Source organism: Scaptodrosophila lebanonensis, unplaced genomic scaffold (genome assembly GCF_003285725.1).
Source record: "Scaptodrosophila lebanonensis strain 11010-0011.00,11010-0021.00 unplaced genomic scaffold, SlebRS2 tig00000061-arrow-pilon, whole genome shotgun sequence".
Lineage (NCBI taxonomy): Eukaryota > Metazoa > Arthropoda > Insecta > Diptera > Drosophilidae > Scaptodrosophila > Scaptodrosophila lebanonensis.
In genome coordinates, this window is record NW_022060554.1 from 4,906,489 (window position 1) to 4,930,596 (window position 24,108).

The 24,108-nt window shown below is 40.5% G+C and overlaps 1 protein-coding gene across 1 annotated transcript in view; it reads left to right on the top strand.

Annotated features, from left to right (window-relative positions):
• The first annotated feature begins 2,609 nt into the window (after positions 1-2,609).
• LOC115624950 (Krueppel-like factor luna) overlaps positions 2,610-24,108 on the top strand; it is a 43,618-nt gene continuing 22,119 nt past the window's right edge. Inside the window, exons 1-3 of the mRNA XM_030519801.1 lie at positions 2,610-2,621; positions 2,955-2,990; positions 8,214-8,271. Of these exons, the coding sequence (XP_030375661.1) occupies positions 2,610-2,621; positions 2,955-2,990; positions 8,214-8,271 (106 nt within the window). The remainder of the gene's footprint in view (positions 2,622-2,954; positions 2,991-8,213; positions 8,272-24,108) is intronic.

Consider the following 24,108-nt stretch of genomic DNA (forward strand, 5'->3'; position numbering starts at 1 on the left):
GTGCATTGACCATAAATGCCAAAATTACGCTAGTTTTTAAGTCCAGGGCTAAAAAAATACATATTTCATAAATATTATAAAACCAAATCCCAAAATAACAGGAATACATGAAACCCCTTTTTTCCAAAAATTGTTTACTGACTTCTTGGGACCAATAAAAACAAAATCAACTCTCCAATACGCTATATTAGTGTTTTCAGTTGTGCCACTTCATGGGCACGGTTTGCTCGTCTTAACAAATTCAAATGTTGGTAAATTTTTAAAGGCCGTGATGTTCTGTGTTATCATAAAATTAGTAATTGTCCAGCCTAGGACAGATCTTAAATAAAGATAAATATGAAAAGAATAAAAATTAAAATATTTTCTTTTTATAATGTTTAAAACGAAACAAGTCAATCTAAATCAAAAATATATTTCATTGTGTAGATAAGGACTATGTGCAGTAGAGTTGCGGTAGAGAATTGAATCAAAGCAGTTACAATAACCGTGGGTGCTGGTGGACTTTCCCTGAGTTAGGAGAAGCTGCATACTAAGTTTGGCGATTTAAGACTTCATGAGATCCGTGCGTTCAAGCGGGCATGGCTATATCAATTATCTTGTCGTTCTGATCAAGATTATCTTTTAAGTAGTTTTTAGTTACTTTGCTACAAATTGGATATACTTATAGTATGTATGAAGACTCACTTTAGTTATTACCCGACTTCAAAAAAAGAGGAGGTTATCAATTTGTCTGTATTTTTATTATTTTATCAGAGCTTTCGACGGGGTGAACCAATTCATTTAGTCCAAATACAAATAGCTAAAAATTCGATTCCTGAACAGAATGCCGTTACTTCAAAATCATCCCCGAAACATTAAGTCACTTTAAATGAGAAAAAAAGCATTTAAGGCACTAGACCTGACCTTTGTTAAAATTTGAGTTGTTACTTGTTATTAACCTATGTGAACCGACCCTAAAGCTCAACACACGCAAACTTCGTTGGTCTCGGTGTCTTGTGTTGACTCTCAGTGCTAGTTCGAAGCGCGGCCGACGCGGACGTGCGTTTTAACTCGCTCCTCTGGATCAGAAATCAGCTTTGTATCGTTCTGTTTACGCTATTTACGTTTTGTTGAGTCGACGCTGCCGGCTTTTTGTGCTTCGTTTGCGCGTGCGTGCGTTTTTTCTTCAATGGGTGCATTGTGTGCGTGCGTTGGCTTTGATTTAAATGGCGTTTTAAGTGAAATTAAAATGACGGATGTGCTGTAATTTGCACACACACACACACACACACATGCACATAAATACACTATATCAGATAGACAGACGCACTCACTGAACGTTCAGTTGCGAGTGTCAATAAATAACGCGCGACGGCCACCGCCGCAACCGCCATCAGTTCTCAGTTGTTGTGTCTGTTGCATGGGGCGTAACATGTGCCTAGCCTTTTGATTATATAATATAGTATATATGTACGTGTATATGTACTCTGTGTGATTACAACGCCCTAGCAGCTACATCAGCAGAAGCTGAAGCATTTTGATCAAATTAAGCATACACGTGTGTACTTTGAAGTGATTGTCTGTGTGCGTGAGCGATTTGTGCGTTGGTGCCTTGCGGGCAAGTGGCAAGTGGCCGGATATGCAGCAAAGTGTAACACCCCCGCCCAGGAAGCTGCAGCAATAAGTGCGGGCCGGATGTATGCATTTGACGCCCAAGTCCAAGTTCCAGTCCCAGTACCAGTACCAGTTTCAGGCCCAGTCAGAGCCAGCAAAAGCTGATTGCAATTAAGCGCAATTGCTGGCCGGCCACAACAATAACAATAACAACAACAACAACAGCAAGAAGAGTAAGAACAGCAACAATCAAAGTCAAAGTGCGTTGTACTTGGTCATGCCCTGCCACCTGTACCTTCTGTGCCTTCTGTGCCTGTGCTTGCACTTGCTGTGCACCCCACTTTAAGCCTAATAAAATATTTGCCTATGGGCCATTGCTGAAGTTGAAGAAGTCGAAAAGAGGAACCACTGCCTTTGACTCTGCCAGTGAGTGAGTGCAGTGCGCACGTCACGCACGGCAACTTTGCTGCCAAGTTGGCCAAAACGCAGCTGAGCGAAGTCATTTGCCGTTGCACAATGCGGCTGTCGCTGCCCTGGTGGCCAAAGCCGCTGCCTTGGCTGCGCACTTTTGGCAGACGCCACAGACGCCACTGAGCGCCCAACGGAACCAAGTCGCCGCACATGAACTGCTCCAATCTTCTCCAACTAACTGCATCTGAATTCGAGTACTTGTACTATTCGCACAAGTAGTCGTATTTGTGTTCGTATTCCGCATTCGCATTCGCATACGCCTTCGCGTTCGTATTCGTATTCAAAATCGTGTCCGTGTGCGCATGTGTTGTTGTCATTGATTCAGCGGGGAGCGGGGAGCATGCGGCTGAGGCAAAAGGTAACAGCTGTTGCGACAAAAGAGACTAACTACAATAGTTGCAGTGTTTATATCAAGCACTGCCATAGCCACCGCCGGGGCTGTCGTTGTTATTGGTGTTGTTGCTGCTCGCCTCTTCTCCCTCTTGCCGGGACGTAGCCAGAACGTTGCCGGGCAATTATTATTTTGTAAGACGTTTTACAATTTAATGGTTTTCATGGTAAGTACTCTCGCACTCAAATTCGCACTCTCCACCACCACCACCGCCAACGCTATCCAACGCTACACAACGCTACCCAACGCTGGCCAACATAGGCCATATGCTGCTCCAAGTCTATCACTGGCACTGCACTGGGCTTGGGATTGCGTTTGGGACAGCATGGCTTGACAGCAGCAGCGCCTACAACAAAGTTTGTTTTATAGTGCAACAATTTGTGGGCCTGCCAGCCAAATGGCAGACAGTTGGCACTTTTATAGCGATGCTTTGGCGTAATTAAGTAATGTTCCATCTTGGCTTATGTTTATTTATACCTGCCCCAATCTCCCATTGCAGAATGGACTTGGATCCGACCCTCTGTCAGCAAAGGAGGTGAGTTTCGTTGGCCATCAACCCACTAGCATACTCTAACTTACATTCCCCGCGGTTGTAGGAGTGTGAACTGAATACACTCAAGAGGTCTAATAGATTTATTTGAAACATTTTGTAAGATACTAACTACTAATGGACTCGCTTAATACTACTACTATACTACTACAAGTATTGTGTACAAATATGCCTCGAAACCATAGCTATAACTTTAAAATTTTATTTTTGCATTTTAATCTATTTCATCGCCTTTAAAGTAATCTGTTTCCTTTAAGAAATTCACAAAATCACTTTTTGGCCTTTAATCCCTTTGCCGATTTTGTGGAACGATAAGTGTGAAATGATCACGATGGACGAAATGCCAAGAACAATAACTCTAATTGCCAAGTGACCAATTCTTTGATTTGCTTAACGTGTTGTTCATGGGTTAACACTCTTGGCCGTCTTAGATTTGGTTCGTGTTCAACGCCTTTTTCGGCTCTCTTTGAATAGTACGTTTCTTCCTATAACTGTTTATCGGAAGACACTTGCAGCATTTTTAAATTTAACCGAACTTTCCTCTTGAATAGTTTTTGACTTTGTAGATGTCCACAAAACACAAGCTCACATAAGAAATACAGATAATAACGCCAATTTAACACTATCAGGGACAGTGTTGTCAACAAAATAATAAAATAAGGTCTTGAGAACATTTTTGGGTTCCGATTTCGGGTATAGTTAAATCCTATACATGTATTAGATAACTTCAATGTGCAGTCAACGTTATAAGCAAATCTGTTTAATGCAATAGGATCAAGTACGTATGTATGTATAACATCACAGACACGTAAGCCCGACTCTTGTATAACTTGTACTTGTCGTCTCTTCCACGTGCGTAACATTTTTGGTAGTGTTTATATAGAGCACCGATTTTGAAACCTTCAGAACATAGGAATGCATAATTTGTTATCTTTCGTAAAAATATCATAATTTACAAAAAAAATGTTAGAGTAAAATTTGTACCGATCCTTCTAAGCAGCATAAAAGATTATGTTTTGATTAAAATACAATGCATGTACAAGTAAAAATATTCTATTAAATTCTTCTTGGAATTCCTCGACAATTTTTTATTAAACTCGTATGCTGTCATAAAACAATCATCCACTTTTTATTGGACGTCTGCGGAACATTTTAAATATTTTCCCTCTTTGCATTAAACATATGTAGAAGAAATACACATTCCTTTTAAATTGCAAATTAATTGAATGTCATGAGAAAGAGTTATCGATATCAGTTATATTTTAAAGATATGGAACCGGGTCTAAATACATCTTTGTCTATGACAGCAATCAGCTGATGGAGTGATCTGATATTTTCTGAGTCCGCCTCTGTGAAAATTTTAATCGCGATATCTCCAAAGCCGTGGGACTAGTTCTGATATACTGATTATAAATACGGACTGACTAAGATATTTGAATTCGTCATGTCATGCTGTTCATATTCTATACGTACAGTGGCTTACAGCTTATTTAAAAGGCATAATTATTTTTGTAGTTGTAGTTGATTTAAATATACAGTAAATTTATTACATTTTTGAATGTTATTTTTAAATGTAAAGTAAAGACAAAAATGTTTTCATTTTATTTCTCGCTTTAACATCAACATTCATCTGTACTATACATATTGGAAAATAACGATATCCTTATATTAATAAAAAAGTTTGGAAAATGGATTTCTAATAAGTTTGTGTATACATATTTTTTATAATATGCATATTCAAAATACCCCTTGAAACAAATAATAAACACAGTTAAGATAATAAAAAAAGATGGAAAATTCTATTTATAATTAACAAAAGAAACATCAATTAAAGGCCACGTCCACACTTGTTATTAAATAACTTTTCACTTTGAATTCACTGCTTTTAGTATATTAAATCTTCGAAATTTGGGTGTGCATATTTTATTTTTATTTTAAAACACACTGTGGTGGGAAATCTTAAATTTGACCTAGTTTTGTAAAATGGGTTTGTCCTACTGATTCACAAAACATGAAATTTTCCGACTTGAAGTCGGTAGTGTTGATTTTTTAGGCCAATGACCGGCTTCTTTCCAGACCATATTTAAACTCGTGCTCTCATGTAGTTCACGGCGCATATTGTCAGATCTAATCCAATATTGAAGCGTATTATTTCAGATCATCCAAGTCCATGTTAAATTGTTTTGGGACCACCCAATATCGCGAAAATTAGGAACTAGATGAAATAAGCTCTGCCCTCCTTCTTGGGTGCAATTCCGTTTTGTTAATAGAGCAATGCTAGAAATTCCTAAAACATTTATGTACATTTAAATTAATTAATTAATAAATACTCGTATGTAACTACAATTCAATTCCAAAAATTCCGAATGCGTACCAGATCCCACAGATTATTACGGTTCATGGCAGCTTGTTTCAACAGCAGGTTTAATGCATACCATTTCTTCTTTGATCTACAAAATAAGCTACAGTAGTCGTCTTGAGTGTTTGATATTTTGTGTAAATACTGCAGATTATTTATAGATATCTCAGAATTTGGCAAAAACAAAGGTAACGCAAAATTTGTCTACTTTGTTCAGGCAATTCGCTATTAAGTTATCTGAATCAGCGTACGAGCTTACTATTTCGCTTTTTTTTCTGAAGTTTAAATACAGCAGTTGTAACGAAATTTTATAAAGCTCTAAATTATTTCATTATGAAATACGCCTAATAAAATATAAGGTTGCAAGAAGACAAGTAAGAGTAAACGAGATGTGGCAGATGCGATTGAGCAATTAGTATTGAATATTATGTTTATAGGATTACCAAAAATGAAATGATTCCAATGTGATTCTTGAATGTATTTGAAGACAGAATATGTTATTCGAATATGGCACCAAAATACTCTATATCCAAAGTTGGTTCCTGTCTATACATACAAGTCTGATCGGAAAGTATAAAAGCTGGAATGACCAAACTTGAACCCAAATGATTCAATATACTATATACACGTATATACCTGAGAGCTTTAGATATTTAAATGTGATGCTATCCAATTTATTTAGTCAAGCTCATTTTTCAGAGTAACTTTGTCTTCAGAATAATAAGAATAGCTTCAACAATCTCAAACCATAATTCGACAAAATTAAATTGAAAGCTACAGTCAGATCAGATCAGGGATTGCTTGTATGAGTAATATGAAGTTTTTGCAAGATCACCGCATCATCAAATTAACAAAGAGTGCCATTAGTCTTGCACTATTTATGCGAATAATATTTACAATATCAGAACCGATCCCGCTTGGCCAATTGCGCGCTGATAATGCTCGTTAAAAGCCACAAATGAAATCGCTGGTAACCTTGCGCGCGTCGGCAGCTCTTTGCTAACCCAAAAATTCCATAGACATGCCACCAAGAAATATCGAGGCAATCCATAAAACTTGCCAATAACTTGGCTCAGAGACGGCAGAGAAGGCAGCAGCGGCAGACAGCACCAATGTATTCGAACAAGTATGTACTATATGTGGCATCAGAGCAGCATCGGAGATCTTGTCCATCTTCTGAGTAGGCGCCGCTGGCGACTGATGTCCGTGTTGGCCGCCATGAGACACTTGCGAGCACATTGCGCAAAAATTTCCGCACGTCTCACACAAATTAGCAGCGGCGGCTGCATGTCGACCATAACAATATCATGGAAGTGCCATAAAAAACTAAGCGAGCTGACAATAAATCAGCGTGCACTTAAATGCGGCAATTAGAAATGGCCGACAAGTTGCGGCGTTAGATGGGGCGGGGTGGGCTAGGAGGGGGGGGGTGAGGGGGGGTAAGGTGGTATTGGTTCGATGCACGAGCTGGCTGTCCATTGAAATGCAATGTAAAAGTAATGAAGTTGTTGTCAACTACAGTCTTCGGTTGAAGTATGTATGTACGAGTATATAGCTGTCAGTGCCCAGTTCGAAAAGATAACCCCAGCCAAGCCAAAAGTCAAACATGCAATGCCTTTGGCCCCCACAGGCGGACAAACGGAGCGGCGAGGCGGGAGTTCCCAGACAATCGAAGACAAACTATCTAATCTAGTGTTGTTTTTAAAAGCAATAAGCATTTGTTTGTATAAATAAGCAGACAATGCCAAGAAAGACACATATCGCGTGGCTGTAAATCCGCAGATCGCCAGGCCAGCTCTAGAAGTTGGCCAAGTTGTAATTCGCCCACTCTTGCTCGCTCGCTGCTTGGCCGCTGACATTTTTTCATAATTTGCGCTACAAGCTTGACAATTGTCGTTTCTCGATGTTGCCCACTGGGCGAGTTGCAGCTGCCGTTGTTGTTGGCAGCGTGTTGTGGCCGCTGCTGCATCCGTTTAGCCAAATGTTCAAGTGTTGTCGTTATTGTTGTTGCAGTTGCTGTTGCCCCTGGTTGTCGGTTGTTGTCGGTTGTTGTTGCTTGTTGTCGCTTTCGCACCTCGCTCGCAGATCGCATGCAGCCTTTGATATGCATATGCACCACCAAATTAAAATTTATCCATTTTATTGCCGGGCCAGGGCCATAACTGTTGATTTTATGGCCGTTATTTTATTGGCTGGCCTGCAAAGATTTCGTAACCGCATAATGCGCAACAATTGCGGTATTGATATTAGCAGTAGTGGGCATTATAGATACACGTACACACATTGTTGTAGATGTTTTTTTGTTTTTTTTATTTTTTTGGCAGTCTCATCGGTGGTTATGGTGGTGATGGTGGTGCTAGTGATGGTGATGGTGATGACGGTGTCGGTGTCGGCGGCGGCGTAACGGCGGAAGTCATTTGCGGTTCCATACGACTGAATTCAATAAACTGCGGCAGGCAAAGAGCCAGAAAGCACGCATGGGCGCCGGCTGGCCGGCTTGCCGCAAGTCGATCTCATAGATAAAAGAAGATCGGCGACGACGATTTAAACATAAATTTCTTTACGGCATTCATACGAGTATATACCCGTATACCAGAATAAGTATTATAGTATACACGTACATATGTAGTATGTGTGCATATTTTTTGTATTTGTATTTGTTTTGGAATAGAAACAAAGCATCGGCTCAGGCATTTTGTCAAGCTTGATTAGTTTAAGCGTAGCTTATGGCCACTTTGGCGCTTACTTAGTTTCCATGCATAATTAATAAGAAGCAGTCGGCGCAGCAAAAGTTTCATCATCATCATCATCATTATTTACAACTCTTTTCTCTCTTTATCTTCTTGCAGGCAGAGGGCCCTCCGGTTCAAGTTGAACCAGTTGATTTGAGTTTGCGCTCGCCGCGTGGTAAGTTGCTAATTATAGTGGAAATCCAAATTCTTGCATGCGATGGTCGGTGAAAAACACTTACCGTTTAGATTTGTTGCTGTTGCTGTTGCTATCGATATTGGTTTTTGTTTTTGTTTTTGGTGTGTGTTTGTGTTTGTGTTTTCGCCAACGATTAACATAACGCGTCTCAGCTTCGCTGTAATTAATCAATGGCACCCATCCAACGTTTAGCTGGATGAGTTGGATGAGTTCAGAAACAAAAAACAACAATATTCGAACCAATTTGCATTTAGAGTGAAAAGAAATTGAGGAGCCCGAAGAATGCGCGAGGTTAAGCTCCAACTAAAAGGGTTGTAGGTGTTTGGAGAATGAGTTGGACCGATTCGATTATGCTTGACGTGCTCTAATTTCATGCTAAACCGATTTACATTCATTATTGCATAGATATGTATGTACATATACGAGTTGTAGATAGGCATGACTGTAGCTTTTAGGTCTCGGTTTTACGATTCGTTTTATGGCCAACTTAATCATTATTAACGTGGCGAAGAGCAATGGCTTTCAGCTTCTGTTTGTAAAACACCCGTATCTCGGACATTTTAGCCTCGCACAGCTCCGAATAGCTAGTGGTCTAGTTGCATAATATTTAAATATCTATCTCATGAGCTTTAATACCTGCTTTTGTAATTGAAATCCACAGTTTGTGGTTAGTTTTCGCTTAGTTAGCTCGGCTAGCAGCGCGAAAATAATAATAAGCCCCTTTGCCCATTTCAAACGATGGAAATTTATATTTTTAAAAGCCATGTATATACTAATCATTAAATTCCATAATTATAACGTGTTACTAAAACTCTTTGGAAACACACGCAAATTTTAAACCATTACCGTTGCGAGGGGATTTTCGTTTTGACTATTGAAAAATATCAGAAAAGTATATTGTCCATACAAGGGCGTAGGCATCTTTTGAACAATTTTTTTCGCAATCTAAAGTCGACCACTCATGCATTACTATGACGCACTACTTAGCGTTAAAATAGAACTGAGTTTGATTTTTATACCCTGTACCCAAAGGTAAAAGGGTATATTAGTTTTGTGCGAGTGTGACTACCAAATTTTAGTTCAAAATTCCAAGAATTTCGGGAGTTATAGAAAATCACGAATAGGGAGGAAGTGGGGGGTGCATAAAAAAAATGAACAAACTCGTCCTTTCTCGGGCTCAGGAGAATCTGGATACCAAGTTTGGTTATTCTAGCTCTTGTACCTTCTGCGATCCTTGCGTTCATACAGACAGACAAACGGACATGGCTATATCGACTCGGCTTGTCATCCTGATCAAGAATATATATACTATGAGGGGTCTGCCACGCCTCCTTCTGTGTGTTACATGTACACTCGCCCGAAACTAGCATACCCTTTGGGTACAACGTATAAAAAAGACGAGTCGATCTATGTCTGTCTGTCCGTCTCTCCGTTCGTATGAAGACCTGGATCTCAGACTCTATAAGAGCTAGGAATTTCAAACTCAAATTTTGCAAATACCCCCAGTTAGTGATGTGTCCGTATGATAGACCGATTTAACAGGAAGTTATAGCCATAAATATAATTGCTGCCCAAGCGCTGCCCACAGCTGTTGTTGATGTTGGTGCTTTGGTTGACTGCAAACATGTTCACACAGACACGAATAGACGCGCATAGACATGCATACACTCACATAGACGCAACTGCTTTGTAAATGTGCAATTATACACCATTTACGTGAGTTCGAATCCGGAGCGAAGTAACATTGATCCAAATTTTTTTTAAATTTTCTTAATATTTTTAATTTCTATAATTATTCTAAGCATATGTACAGAGTATTTCAAAGTCGGTACCCCGACTTTAGCTTCTCCACTTGTTTTATTTTTTTTTTCCCCGCCACTTCCCCCCTATATGGGATTATCCGATTTTCCATTCGTATAATCACCTACATACTTGTATGTATATCTCAGAGACTATAAGACATAAGGGCACCTAATTTTATTTCAAGATGCCTTATGTGAATATGCAGAAAATATGTATTTTGGAATTTTCCTTTCTCCACCTTTCCACCCGTATTTCTTGGAATTTTTCATTGTTGCTTTGCACAGGCACACTAGACATACACACAAACACATACACACACACACAAACACGCAAAGACACGCATAATTATTCTACACATATGTACAGAGTATTTGAAAGTCAAGACACCCGACTTTAGCTTCTCCACTTGTTTTTCGATACACTCTGGTAGTTCTTGGAACTAACTCAAATCGCCACTTACATCCGGTTAGTGCTTGTGTAGGGCACACATGTTAAGATTCTTCATTATATGTCAAATTTAAAGGAAGTTATAGCCATAAATGTTGTTGTTGCTGCAGCTTTGGCTTAAAGTAAATATCAACTGAAAAATATTCAATTGGTGGAGATATATTTTATCTATACTTATATTATAAAGAGGAAACATTTGATTGTTTGTTTGTTTGTTTGTTTGTTTGTTTGCATTGAAAAGGCTCCGAATCTACTGGACCGATTTAATGGATTCTATCATTGTTAGGAAGCTACACTATCGACGGTTAACATTGGCTATATTATATCTGCAAAAAAGAATGGAATCCTTACTAAAACGCCAATAATGTACCTTAAAATACTCCTGAATAGCATGCTGTCAGTTCATATTCATCCTCGAAACATTGTCACTTTAAATATTAAGGCAATATTATTCAAAAGCCCCCAGCCAAATAAAAAATTACAAATCGATCGACACCGTGACTAATATTGAAGACATTTAAATTCACTAAGACCTTCTGGACTGCTGCCACATGAATTGACGGTAAAAATCGGAATTGCAACGATGCTTTTGAGAATAAAGCCTTCCAAGCATGTGCAATGGGACGATGCGGCTTATTAAGGAATTGCAGGACAATTTAAGTGTAGCAACTATTATCAACGGCCCAGCAACTGATCAACTAGCTCATATAACGAGGATACCAAGGATACCGATGATCCCATTTGATCATTTATATGGCTTCAATTTCCGGTAGTCCCAAGGCCAAGCCTTCAAATTAGTAGGGAACGACATACGAAAGCAATGTTTTACGGTATGTTGACCTATCACGGGTCGGAGCTCTTGGAAATCAATTTATTTTGCTACCACAAAATAAAACATCAAATATCTTTTACAGAGAACCTCTGACCTAATAAAGAATAACAAAAAAATCTAAAAACGAACATAAAATCATTAAAATAATAATATCCAAAATAAATTTCACTCCTTCTTAGTAACTCATAGCAAAAAGAAGGCTGTATTTGTGTTAATTTGTAAAATGTTTGTAAAAATAACCGTGCGAAGCAGGGGCAGGACGCTAGTTGTTTCATAAACAAACAAATGCTCCCATTTAAAAGGAAATTCGATTTATAACAAACAAATATGTATACGAAAACAGTTATTCATTTTTTTCTTTCATAAAAAGGAATTGATGAAGCATGTCAAAATTGAGAAAAAATCTGAAAAACACAACTTCCAGCAAAATCATGCGAAAGCTCGTCGTCAGAGAATTTCTCTTGTCAATTTGCTTGTGAACAGACTAATGATATTTTCCCCTGAGACATCCAATATTGATATAAGCACATTAGAAACTGTGTTATTCTGCAGATATTCAAACGCAAGGTTGGGTCCAATTTACAAAATATGCTAAAAAGCCTATAGTTTTCTCGGGCATCCTCGTTAAGCTAATCATGAGCTGAAAACCACAGCTCTCTTGCTTTATTACAAGCCATGCACAGAACCCCACTGTCAAGTTGTGGCGTAATGCCCATAAACTTCATTCATATCATCATCAAATCACTTGTAGTTTGTTGCCTGCTGCCTGCTGCCACCACAGCGACTCGCGTCACTTACTCGTAAAACCCTGCTGGCTCCACGGCATGGCGCTTCATTTCGAACGCAACGACGACACAGTGCTCCAACTACCCACTGAGCCAGAACCTTTCCAATAGCATGATGGGTGAGGTGGCAGTATACTCGTACACTCGCATAGGCAGGGAAGCATACGAGTACTGGCGCATGTGAAGAGACAAATTCTATTTGTGGCGCAACTAACAAGGCATGGAGAACGTGTGTCGTTGTTGCTGGCTCTTGGCTTTTGCCTCTTGGCTGTTGGCTCTTAGCTGTTAGCTGCTGGCTGCTGGCTGTTGTTGTGGTTCTGTTACCCACTTGACCGACCACCAGCTGTTGGCCATTTGACCTTTTTGAGGCCTTTCTCTTCCAAATTTGTGTGAAGCAAACAGCAACGCCCAGGCCGAGCAGAGCAGAGCAGAGCAGAGCAGGGCAGTGTAGAGTGAAGCGGCGAGCTCTCATCATCAGCAGCGACATCATGGAGCTGCTCGGGTGCCGCAGGGTGCCCAGCGGTAAACATAATTTAATTAAGAAGCCGAACTTTACCTGGTATTTCAAATGGCTGTACAGTAAGATTAACAGCTAAGAGGCGAACGGTGTGTTCATTAGATGAGTCGACCGCAGCATTTAATAATAACACACCATGTCTGCAAGTATGCGAGTGTGTCGTGCCCCACACTAATGGGTGTATGTGTATGTATGTATGTGTGTGTGCGAGTTGCGCATATTAATCAATTAGGCATGATATTAGTGAGGGCATCATTAATTTTTGTCAATACTTTTACGAAAGCTTCTTGAAAGTTTTGTTTCACATTCATACTACAATTTTGTTTTTTTGTTGTTTTTTTTTTTTGCTTGTTTATGGGAAGCGCAGAGAGCTGCGATCGTTTGGCATGCTAATGGTTTATGGCTACCAGGGCGCGTGTGTGTGTGAGTGTGGCGAATGTGTTAAATAGCGTTAAAATTTTAAAAACAAACGGCACATAATGGCCGCTTTGTTGCGGCTTAATTTCAAGTTTAACGGTCATCAGTGGCCAACTACGTAAATACAAGCATATACAAGTATACTATATACACTTGTCTGCATTTTGGGGCTACACATAAATTATGGGCTTTAAATAATTATGCAATTAACCAAAACGTTGGCTATCAGCTCAGTCTTTGGAGCTGCTCATGGCGCCCAATAGCCTCAAATTACATGAAAAAGTGATGCAGCACGACGACGGCTGGTGGACGTTGAATGAAAATGCGCCATGAATGAAGGCGAGTGTGCCCAAAAGTGAGTGCGAATTCCCACCAAGTCTAATTGCAGCCAAAGAGTAAGCGCTGGGAAGCGCTGCAGCGACTCCACCAACTCCAGCTCTAACTTCAACAACAACTTGATTTATTTAAGCTACCCAAACAGCCCATAAATAAAGCTGTTCAACATAGCCTTAGCCTAGCTAGCTGCGGCTGAGGCAGAGGCTGAGGCAGAGTCTGAGGCGGAGGCTAAGGCTGGGGAAAAGTTAGGTAGAGCCTTACCCATCGCGAGGCAGCCACACCAACCAGCAATCGTCGGAGCAACTAAAGCTACACTCTAGGGGCACAGGCTTTCAGGTTAAGTAGATGCGGCGACACGCGGGTCGCCAGCGAGAGAGCGAACGACCTTAAGCGACCAGGCGAAGACAACAACGACGCTGCCACCTCGGTATGATATGCAACATTTAGCACCGCTAAGAGGCTAAGACGCGACGGTCCAGCCGTGCTGCCTTCGAAGCCAACCAACATAGCAACGTTCGATGATCAGCGATCAACCATCGATGCTCAATGCATTGACTTTAAGGATGCAACTGATTTTGTATCTGCAACATACATACAACATACAACATTCGGCAACTGGCGAGCACGTTTTGTCAAGGCACTCATAACCGCAGGCAGTTGCTTTGAATTTGGCACCACCAGCACCACAGCACCATTGCAGCACCTCACCACAGAATAGCTGAGTTGTTGAGTGGCAGTGGCCTCACCCAGTTGCCTGGTCGGGGCAACATGGCATTCAAATTGTTTTTTAATTATGCATCAACGTCTTGGGCTGCATATTTTGACACCGACTCTTATACGAGTAGTGGCCAGGACTGGGAGACTTAAAAGGTGCGTGCCACAACAACAGCTAGTAGTATAGAGGCACAACGAGAACAGCAACAACAAGATTGCAGCTGCCGTGCGTCTCGTATGAAGCTGCGCTTGTCGGCTTTGACTTGACTGAGTGACTGCCTTTTTCGGGGTTATGTGAAAGGTCAAGTTCGTGATCGCATTCAAACATTTTTGCCAACCACTCATCTTGATGCTTAGATCGTCGACGGCAACGGTGGCGGCAGAGGCAGTGGTGCAGTTAGGAACACGAGTGTGAGTGTGCCGCACAAAAAAAAAACAAAACAAAAAAAAACCCAAACCCAAATCCAAACTCAAACCCAAAGCCCAAGCCAAACCCGAGCCCAAATCGTTGTAGGAAAAATTGAAGATGAGCGTGCCACCACCACGCCACGATTCTGCCATTGCTGCGTCGCTGCTGCGGCAAAGTCGACACTGGCGTCGACGCCGACGCCAGGCGTGCGCTGCCGTTGCTGTTACTGCTGCTGCTGCGCCTGCGCTTAAGTGAGTGAATGTAAACTGTGGTTTACTTGTTTCCAGCGTTGTCATAGTAATTTTTGTGCACTATAACAACGCCAAGGCTCGCGTCTGTCCCCAGCCTCAGCCCCAGTCACAGTCCCAATCCCAGTCTCTGTCACCCACCTCCGCCTGTCCAGTTGTCCTTCTAATCTTGGTTGTGCCAAAGTACATGTGCCAGCGACACAGTCTCAGTCACAGCCCCGGCCGACGACGCGACGGTGGCAGCAGTCAGCCGAAAACACAGAAAAATGGAGATGCTGATGACACTGGAGACACGTTGTCTCTGGCAATCGTGAAACTGACACACCAAGACGACAACACAACAACAAAAATACTACTTGTAGCATATGCCACGAAAAAATTACACTAGACAACAGGGTGCGGCCACAACTATGTTCATAACTTTAGAGTAGCTCCAGGGTGGGCCGCCTCCTCCGATCAAAGGCTGTGCTCTTGTGGTAGCAAGAGGAATGCATTCATAACTGAGAGCAAGCTTACCACCTTTATTATTCTATCTTTCAGAACTGTCTGCGTCTTTGGTGTTATATTTGGACCACAGTGGTTGGTACTACTCAGTTCTAACGAGCACAAACACGTTATCTTATCAAAAACACGGTTTCTCCATGAGCGTTGTCCTCGAACTGCAACTGTGCCTGAACAGTCTAATCTGTCATTAGTAGATTTTTAAAAAGGAAACAAGAATATCATACAAAAATTAGATCATATTGTTTCTATGATAGCTATATGGTCGGCTTCGACATAATATCAATGACCAGCAAAAGCACCTTGATTCGATGATTTCTTTAATAATTTAACTAAATTTATTAATCTTTGCGTAAAAGCAGAAATTGAAAAAACTGTTTTCATGCACAATCCGAATCAGTTCCTAGCTTTAAGAAATGTTTACTTTAATTTGTTGTTTATTCCGTGACTTTGAGCCAAAGTAGTAACTATTTAGCACCATCGAGTGTCTAGAGCTAAAATATATATAAAGAATGTATGTGTCTCCATTTTCTTGATTTTTAGTCCGGCAAATAGCCGAATTGTACTTCCTGTACTTGCATGTGTCATCCACTTTGATCCTGTTTTATTGAACTTCTCAAATGTAACGTATCATTGTTATTTTCCTATTATGCAAGTGTTCTGTTCCAAAGATGTCTGCAAGCTTTTGTCGGTCGAGAAGTCTAATTTGTTTTTAACCGACTTCAAAAAAGCAGGAGGTTATCAATTCGATTTTGATAATTCTCCATTTCATTTGAAATCTGGTGCTTCCACCGAATGGTCCCATTTAAATTTGGTCCAGTTCTGACAATGGCATCAATGAGAAAACTACATTAAACATATCTCATTTAGTCCGAATAGCTGAACATTCTATTCCTGAACAGGATGCTGTTACTTCAAAATCAGCCTCGAAACATTAAGTCACTTTAAATGACAAAAAAAGAAGACAATTCACTGCATTAGAGCTGAAGTCGGTTTTTTTGTTAACATTTTTACGTTACATTTTATTATTTAATGTTTTTGAATAGTATAACGAGAAACAATAGACATTAATTTTTGATTTAATTCATTAATCCCTCTGATCAGTTCACGTAGAAAAGAAATTAAAATAACCTCCAGAGAATTTGTTTTGATAAGCAAACTTTTATATTTTAACATTTTGCTGTAAAAATACATACTTTTTACAATTAATAGACATACAAATACATATTTAATATATTAATAACTGAATAAATAAATAAATATGCAAATTAATAAATAATTAAACAAGCATACAATGGCAATGACCTGTGGGAATGTACATACAGATCCAAGTAAAAAAAGTAACTTGAAAACCAAAAGTTATTTATTCATTGCCAGCAACTATCGAGGATGTCAATATGATTTACAAGGTTTTCTATTGGTGTTCTTCTCTTTTGGCGCAACTAAGGTGAGAAGACATCATATTGCTCTCCGAAAATGTTGATTGCAAGACTCTAAGTCCACGCCTATGGCTCTGCAGATTTCCAGTTGGACTCCTTGCTGCACAGTGTTTTCCGCAAACAGGGGCGCATCTTCCTGACCAAAAAAAATAAAGAAATTGGGTAAAAAAAAAGCAAAAGCCACGCCGCGCGTTGCCTGTGTAGACGCAGCCACAGCCACAGCCGTAGTCGCAGCCGCAGCCGCAGCGACAGCAATGCAGACACACCAAAGTAGATCCACGCTTTCGTGAGCAAACAATTCGAAAGCTGAGAAAAGTGCTGTGCAATAACATGTTAACGACGATCTCCAGTTTTTCTTTCATTTTTTGTTTTTTATTTAGTTTCTGTTGGTGTTGTGCTTGTGTTTGTGTTTGTGTCTGTGTCCGTGGTTGCCAGCTATCGATCTAAGCTGAGAAGGCAGGCCGGCAACCCACACACGAACCATCATACTCGTAAGTGAAGCAGACGTTGTCTTCGGCATCATGGGATGCTTATCAGGCATCAACAGTTGAGATAACCAAATCACGTATACGTATCGTGTGCTGCTTGCTGCATCTGGATCGGAGACTAAATCTGAATAGGCAGCTCATTAGCCAGTGCACTAATTTCGCAAGTCACACAATGTTGCATATTTATTGCTCATAAGTGCAACAACAACGACAACAACAACCACCACAGCAACAACAACAACAATGAAATGAAAAAGAATTGCTCGAAAATTTGTCTCGAAGAGCAAATGTACAAAGCTGAAAAGTGCTTGCATATTAACAATTTGCATTGTTTCCAAGTTAACAAAATGCTATTCGAAGGCACATGTGCTGTAAAATTGCCTCCGGACTGGCCAACTGTCCGATTGCTTGCCTGCCTGCTGCACTGGTTTTTGGCCTTTCAAATATGTGCGCGCCTTATATAAAAGGCAGCAACAATAGCATAAGAGCACACGAGCAGCTTGTACAGAGCTGTGAAAGAATTCTCTGGCTGACTCGATCGGAGTAAAGCAGAGTAGAGCGAACCCGATCAGGTCGTGCAGACAGCACCCGCGCACATAAATGGCTTTCGTGTTTGCACTGCATAAAGCTAAGAAATTTGACTCATGACTCCCAGTCTGACTCTCTGTCCCGCTGTCCGTGTGTGTGCATCCTTTTGTGGCTCGACTTGCCTGCCTGGCTAGCTGGCTGGCTGGCGGCCTGCCTGCCTGTCTGCCTGCTACACTTTTAGTTTTGCTCAAAAATTAGTCAGCCGAATATTTGTAGCTTGTTGTTGTTTCTACAAATTAACGCCAATTTCGTATCACGTTATTAATAGTAACCATTAAATTGCGGCCCAGGCCGCCAGGCAGCAAGCAGCCAGCAGCCAACCGCTCTGATCATTATCTGGCGGCTAACAAGACAACAACAAAGCCACTGGCCAAAAGCCAAACGGCTGGTGGCCGCTCTTGGCCGCTGGTGGGTGAACGCGTCGCTTACCACTGTGATTCCTGCTGGCCAATTTGGTAGCCAGCTGCCGCTGCCGATTCCACTTCCACTGCCTCCTCACTGGCAATTGCAGTTGCAACGTCTTGCCTTAATTATCTGCCAACGGCATGAGGGGCAACATTTTAGGAACAGCTGCCGAGCTCGCCGTGGTCGCCGCGGTCGCGTCACCTTTGTTTGCCGTATAGAGCGATAAGCTTGTTAACTGTTAACCAAATCTGTAGGTTACTGAAGCAGTCGGATAGCTGCAAAAAACGGCAATATCCAGCACGTACGCCCACATGTGCAATATTTGAGCAGTCGAGCATTTGACCATTCGGACCATTCGGGCCATTCAGGCTATTCGGGCTCGCCTGCACTAATTTCCAGGCTAATCAATGCCGCTCAATTGGGCTGTTCACTAATTAAAATAACTGTTTGCGTCCATGCCGTAGCATTTACAACTACTTAGGCGATAAACAAATGCGGATAATGTCATGTAGCATGTCATATGTTAGCCATGGCCAAAAAAGCCAAACTGGAGCACTAACTCAACACAAAAATGAGAAAAAGAAGCAAGAAACAAACAACAACATCCACAGCCAGAGCCAGAGCCCCAGCAGCCAGCGCAAGAAAAAACCGATGGCAAAATCATTCTTATCGATTACACCTGAGACCTCAATCAATAAATTGATTGTTAGCGATCAGTTAAAGGCAGCCAGGCAGGCCAGGCTAGGCCAAGACAGGCCATGGAGCTGTCGGCCAGTTTGGTTGGCCAATGCCAGGCGGCGCATGTGCCATGCATACAAAAGAGCTGAGTTGCTGCTGATGTTGTTGCTGTTTTTGCTGCGCTTGTTGCGGCTCTTAAGATAAGCCGCAATGTCTACGGACTCTGACCGCAACTGCCGTGTACTCTGCCTAGTGGTCCAAAGGCACTTTGATCGAATTCAGCAATGCGATAGGCAGTGGCGTTGTTAGGAAGTCGTCGCCGGCGTCTCTTGTTGGTTGTTTGCCGCTCTTGTTGTTGCTGCTGCTGTTGTTGTTGTTTTTGTTGAGGCATAAAGCAAGATTTGTGTATATGTCAGGTGGTAATAGTGACACTGTGCGCCACTTGATTGGTTTCAAACTTTTGGCTAACAGGAAAACAACGCCGCGACTGAGTTGTGCCAATTTTTGTCGATGACGATTTTTTTCTTATTGCAAGGTTGTCGCTGCTCTTGCTCTTGCTTTTATTGTTACTGTTCTTGCTACCTGCATTTCTTTAATTGGCTCATTTTCGCAGCAAATGCTAAGAAGCAAAAACAAAAATATTGTACTCTTGACAATTGGCGAACTGAATTCGATTTAAAGTGCAAAAGAATTCGTTGCATGCATGTACAAGACAATCGCGCAGGAGCAATCAATTAGACATGTAAATAAATTTTACTAAAATATTGCATGCACCCGTAGTAAACGTATGCTTGGTAGTTGCTTAGCGGCGTATGAGTAGTGCCCCGAATTGGCAGTTTGTCAAATAAAGGCAAGAAATGTGCGGCATTTTGGCAAAGTAATGTAGCTGGAGCCCGCCGAATACAAACTTGGCTAATACCTCGATTCAATTATTTGTCTTGGTGCTTGTTCATAAATAGTTCTGGCCAAGTGTCTCAATTGTAAGGAGAACTTTGGTATTGGGAAAAGTTTGCTTATAGTCGAAAAGTCTACACTCGAAGCAAAGCATTGTCCAATACAATCTACTTAAGAAATAGAAGTAGAAGAGTATAATTTATCTACTTTCAATATCGTAAGAAGTTTTGAATTGAAGACTTAATTGGGCAAATTATTGTCCAGTGTTAGCAAAAACTTGTTTAATAACAGCTGATCCAATCATCAGTCAATCGACCATTTAAATCACGATGTGCTGATCGTAATACAAGTATGTGAATTCATAAAAAAAATTGTGCAAAAATCTAACTTGGTACAAAAATCTAGTTTTAAATTTGGTATCTACTCGTATCGGTGCTTCTTGAAAATATCAAATAGCTGCCATAGTGCCACAGTAATGTAGTACCTTCCCGTAATATGTGAGCTACATATAGTGACAACATTCGTCTGTCTGTCTGGATTAACGCAAGGATCTCAGAAAATATAAAAGCTGGAACAACCAAAGTTGGTATCCAGATTCTCCTATTTTTTGGAATATTCTCCCCTTTTCCCCGCTACAGAATTTCGTCAATACCGTCCACATTTCAAAAGCTACATTAACCAAACTTTGCACACATAATTTATACATAACAGTCTACTTTTGTTTCATCTAAATCGGTTAATTCTAAGAAAAGTTATTAGCGAAACAAATTCTCTCCAGTACAACCTCCCCAAACTGCAGCAATAAGTTCGCTCTTCTTCCTCTTTTTGCTTTTGCTATGGGCGCATATTCCTCAAGTTTACCTGGTTACAGGGTATTTCACTGTCGGGCTTGCTCTACTGTAGCGTTCTCTCTTGTTAATTGCTTGTAATGCCATATTAGACATTCTTGCACCAGATACGACAAATTCTTTGGGTCGTTGTCTTGTTAAAATTGCTAACTACGTCCATTTAACCATAGTTTGCCCACTCTGAGGAACACATTTTTGTCCATTTTCCCTACAATAAAGAATAAGTTCCCGACTCCAGATGCCGCTATGTACCCCCACACCATGAAATGTTCGCCACCGTGCCTAACAATTTTAATGGTATTCTATTCTTGAAGCTCTTTTTTAGTTTTTCGCCTAATTTTCTGTGCGGAATCATACTGGAATAGTGTGATATTCAGTTACGAATCAAAGTTTAACTTATTTGGTTCAGATGGTATATCATATATAGTATGTAGCTACAATAGGAACGGTCGTTGCAAACACCAGTTTATATTAAGTACTAAAAACTCTTCTTCTGTTTATTTCAAAATTATTACCTAAATTGGTATTTATAGAATTTTAAATTGATTAATGAGTACATACGTGAAGTTTTATGAAGGTCGAAACACTATATCATGCAGTTATTATAGGAACGATTGGTATAACAACGTTTCTTCAGTTGAATGGTTGTAGCGGTATCAAGTTATAGAAATTGCATCGTACTCTCTGCAACTAACACAGCAGATAGTACATATATACATACATGCTTCCATATATTTACATATATGTAAATACATATGCATACATATATGTAATTGCATATAATTTGGACGAATGAGAAACAACTCGAACTTTTCCTGCCTGGGGGAATAGAATACGAACGTCGGTTCTTCTACCCCTTATACTTTCGCACAGTTCACGAATATGCAATGGAGAAAATGGAGAAAAATATCTTGAAATATTGAAGTCCAATTTGATTGAAAGTGCCGAGAAACTGGGCACAAGGGACGTCTTCAGATTTTACCAAAGCATACTGCGGCCATTGTTCATACATATCTGGCTGATATGGAAAATCATCTTATGAAACCGGCAGCCCTGTCACCTGAAATAAATGTCATTGAAAATTTGTGTTCAATTTTGAATTCAAACATCCGAAAATGCAAAATTTCAAATAAATCCGATCTCAAAAATGCATTGCTTGACGAATGGGCAAAAATTACGCCCCAAGTGAACCAACAGTTGGTCGAATCCATGCCAGAAAGGCTCAAAATGGTGGTTGATCAAAAAGTTGGTATTAGTTTTAGTTGATTGATCAATAACTTAGTCATAATAATATAATACATTAAGTGGTTGAAATAAGCTGTTTAGATGTTATAGAGCCTAAAATTGTGTTTAAGGTACAGGTTGAAATAAGCTGTGAGCCATTGTATACTTTATATATTTACATACATACTTGTATGTATGTGTACATATATATATTTATATGAACCTTGTGGGGTACGCCTCCTTTGGGGTGTTATATACAACACTCGCCAGGGGGCAATACAAACATTTTCTTATCTTTATAGACCGGGGAATCCCTACCCTACGGTTTTTTTATACACATGATTGAGCTCTTTAGAGTTTTCGCTTGAGCTTATAAGATTATGTCATCACGTATCCACGAAATAGCAATCAAATTGGTGTTTATTAGAAAAGAAAACATGTTATAAATAAAAAAAAGTCCCCCAAAAACCGAATCAATGGCAATTGCTTCAGTGGAGGAAAGGCGAATAATAGCTGAAGCAATAAGATCGTTCTTGGGCTGCATATCAACAACAACAACATCAACTACAATTCAGTACCAAAAACAAGAAGAATAGCAAGAGCAGAAGCAGAAGCAAAGCAACGGCGGCAGCAAGAGCAACAGCAGTAAAGAAATAGAACGTGAGAAATATTGTTCGATGAAGCGCCAAAGTAAACGCTTGAAAAGTTGTTAGTTTTTTCTGCTTCTTCTACTTTTTGATTTTCAGCTGTAGTTGTTCATGTTGCTGTTGTTGCCTTCTCGCTACTCGAAATAAGAAAAAAAAATTAAATAGGAGAAAAACCTTTTGAAGGTTGATTGTGAAAGTCACGATTAAGTCCGATGGATGCCAAAGGCGGCTGCAAGCCGGTGTCGATCTCGCTGTCGATGTCATTTTGTTTTGATCTGGTGTGATATTTTTCAGAATCATTATAGGCGGCGTCGGTGTTGCCACATCACATACAAACGCGCACACACACATGCATACATACATAAATGCATACATTCATGTATTAGGCGGATGCATAGATCAAAGCGACAAATTGGCAATTTGTTTATGTATATGTGCGAGTCGTTTGCACATATGTATGTGTTTGTGCGCGTGCGTGTGTGAGGTGGTGCGATGATTACGTGAGCATGCTTATGCGTGTCATTAAACCAGCACCGCCGACGTTTGAAATGCACCGATTGAGTGACTGAATGACTGGCTGAACGACTGACTGACTGACTGCGCTTGTAAGATCGAGAGGAACACACCTTGGCTTGGTAACGCATTGCGAAATTGTCGCTGGTGCTGACACACCCGCCAAAAGGCAGAGACACAATCCGATGCTCAGTCGTACATACATATGTACATACAGACATACATATGTACATACATATGTATGTATACAGACAGAGGCAGGGATATCTCCACAGTCTTGTATGCTTTGGCGCTTTTATTATTATTTTTTAAAATCACTTGGAGCTTCCAATAGCAAACAGATCGACTCGTCGTCCCTCTATCACTGCCTCCCTGCCGCTCTGTCTGAAGACTATCTGTGACTTGCCGCATTCTACACCTCCACACTGCTTCAGGCTCTCCCACACATCTTGTTGTAGTTGTTTCTGTCGTTCTACAGTCGTAGCCCGGTCATATCAGTTACCAAACGCAGATCCACACCCAAAACGGCGACACGACAAGACTTCCGTAAGCGAAGAGTCGCAGTCGCAGTCACAGTCACAGTCGCAGCCCCAGTCGTAGTTTAATGACTTTGATGACGCAGCCGCAGCATTTACTTTCAATTTACAACGAAAGCGCGAAGTCTGCGCGGACTGTGCTGTTGGGCGTGAGGGTTTCGCCCCAACGATGTGTGAAGCTTTTTTGTACTTTGCGTGTTTACAGTTGCCAGTTGAAGCTAATAAAGGGAGGACAAGGAAGACCAATGGGTAAATGAGACCAAAAAAGGCAGCCTACAAAAGCTGGTTTTGATTACGTGTCAATAAAAGTGGGCTTAATTAGACAACTTTTCAGTCCACATCAATTACTCTAATTGGTGGTGCGAATACATACATACAAACATGTACATGCGTACATGTTATATTAATGAAGAAATTGTTAAAGTCAACTTATGCCCAAAAGTACTTTGTTATGACTATGGCCAGAAAGACGAAAATATTGTCAGATATGACAAGTGAATAAATTGTTGAAATGTCAATCAAATGCAAACAAATTACCCTACAAAGT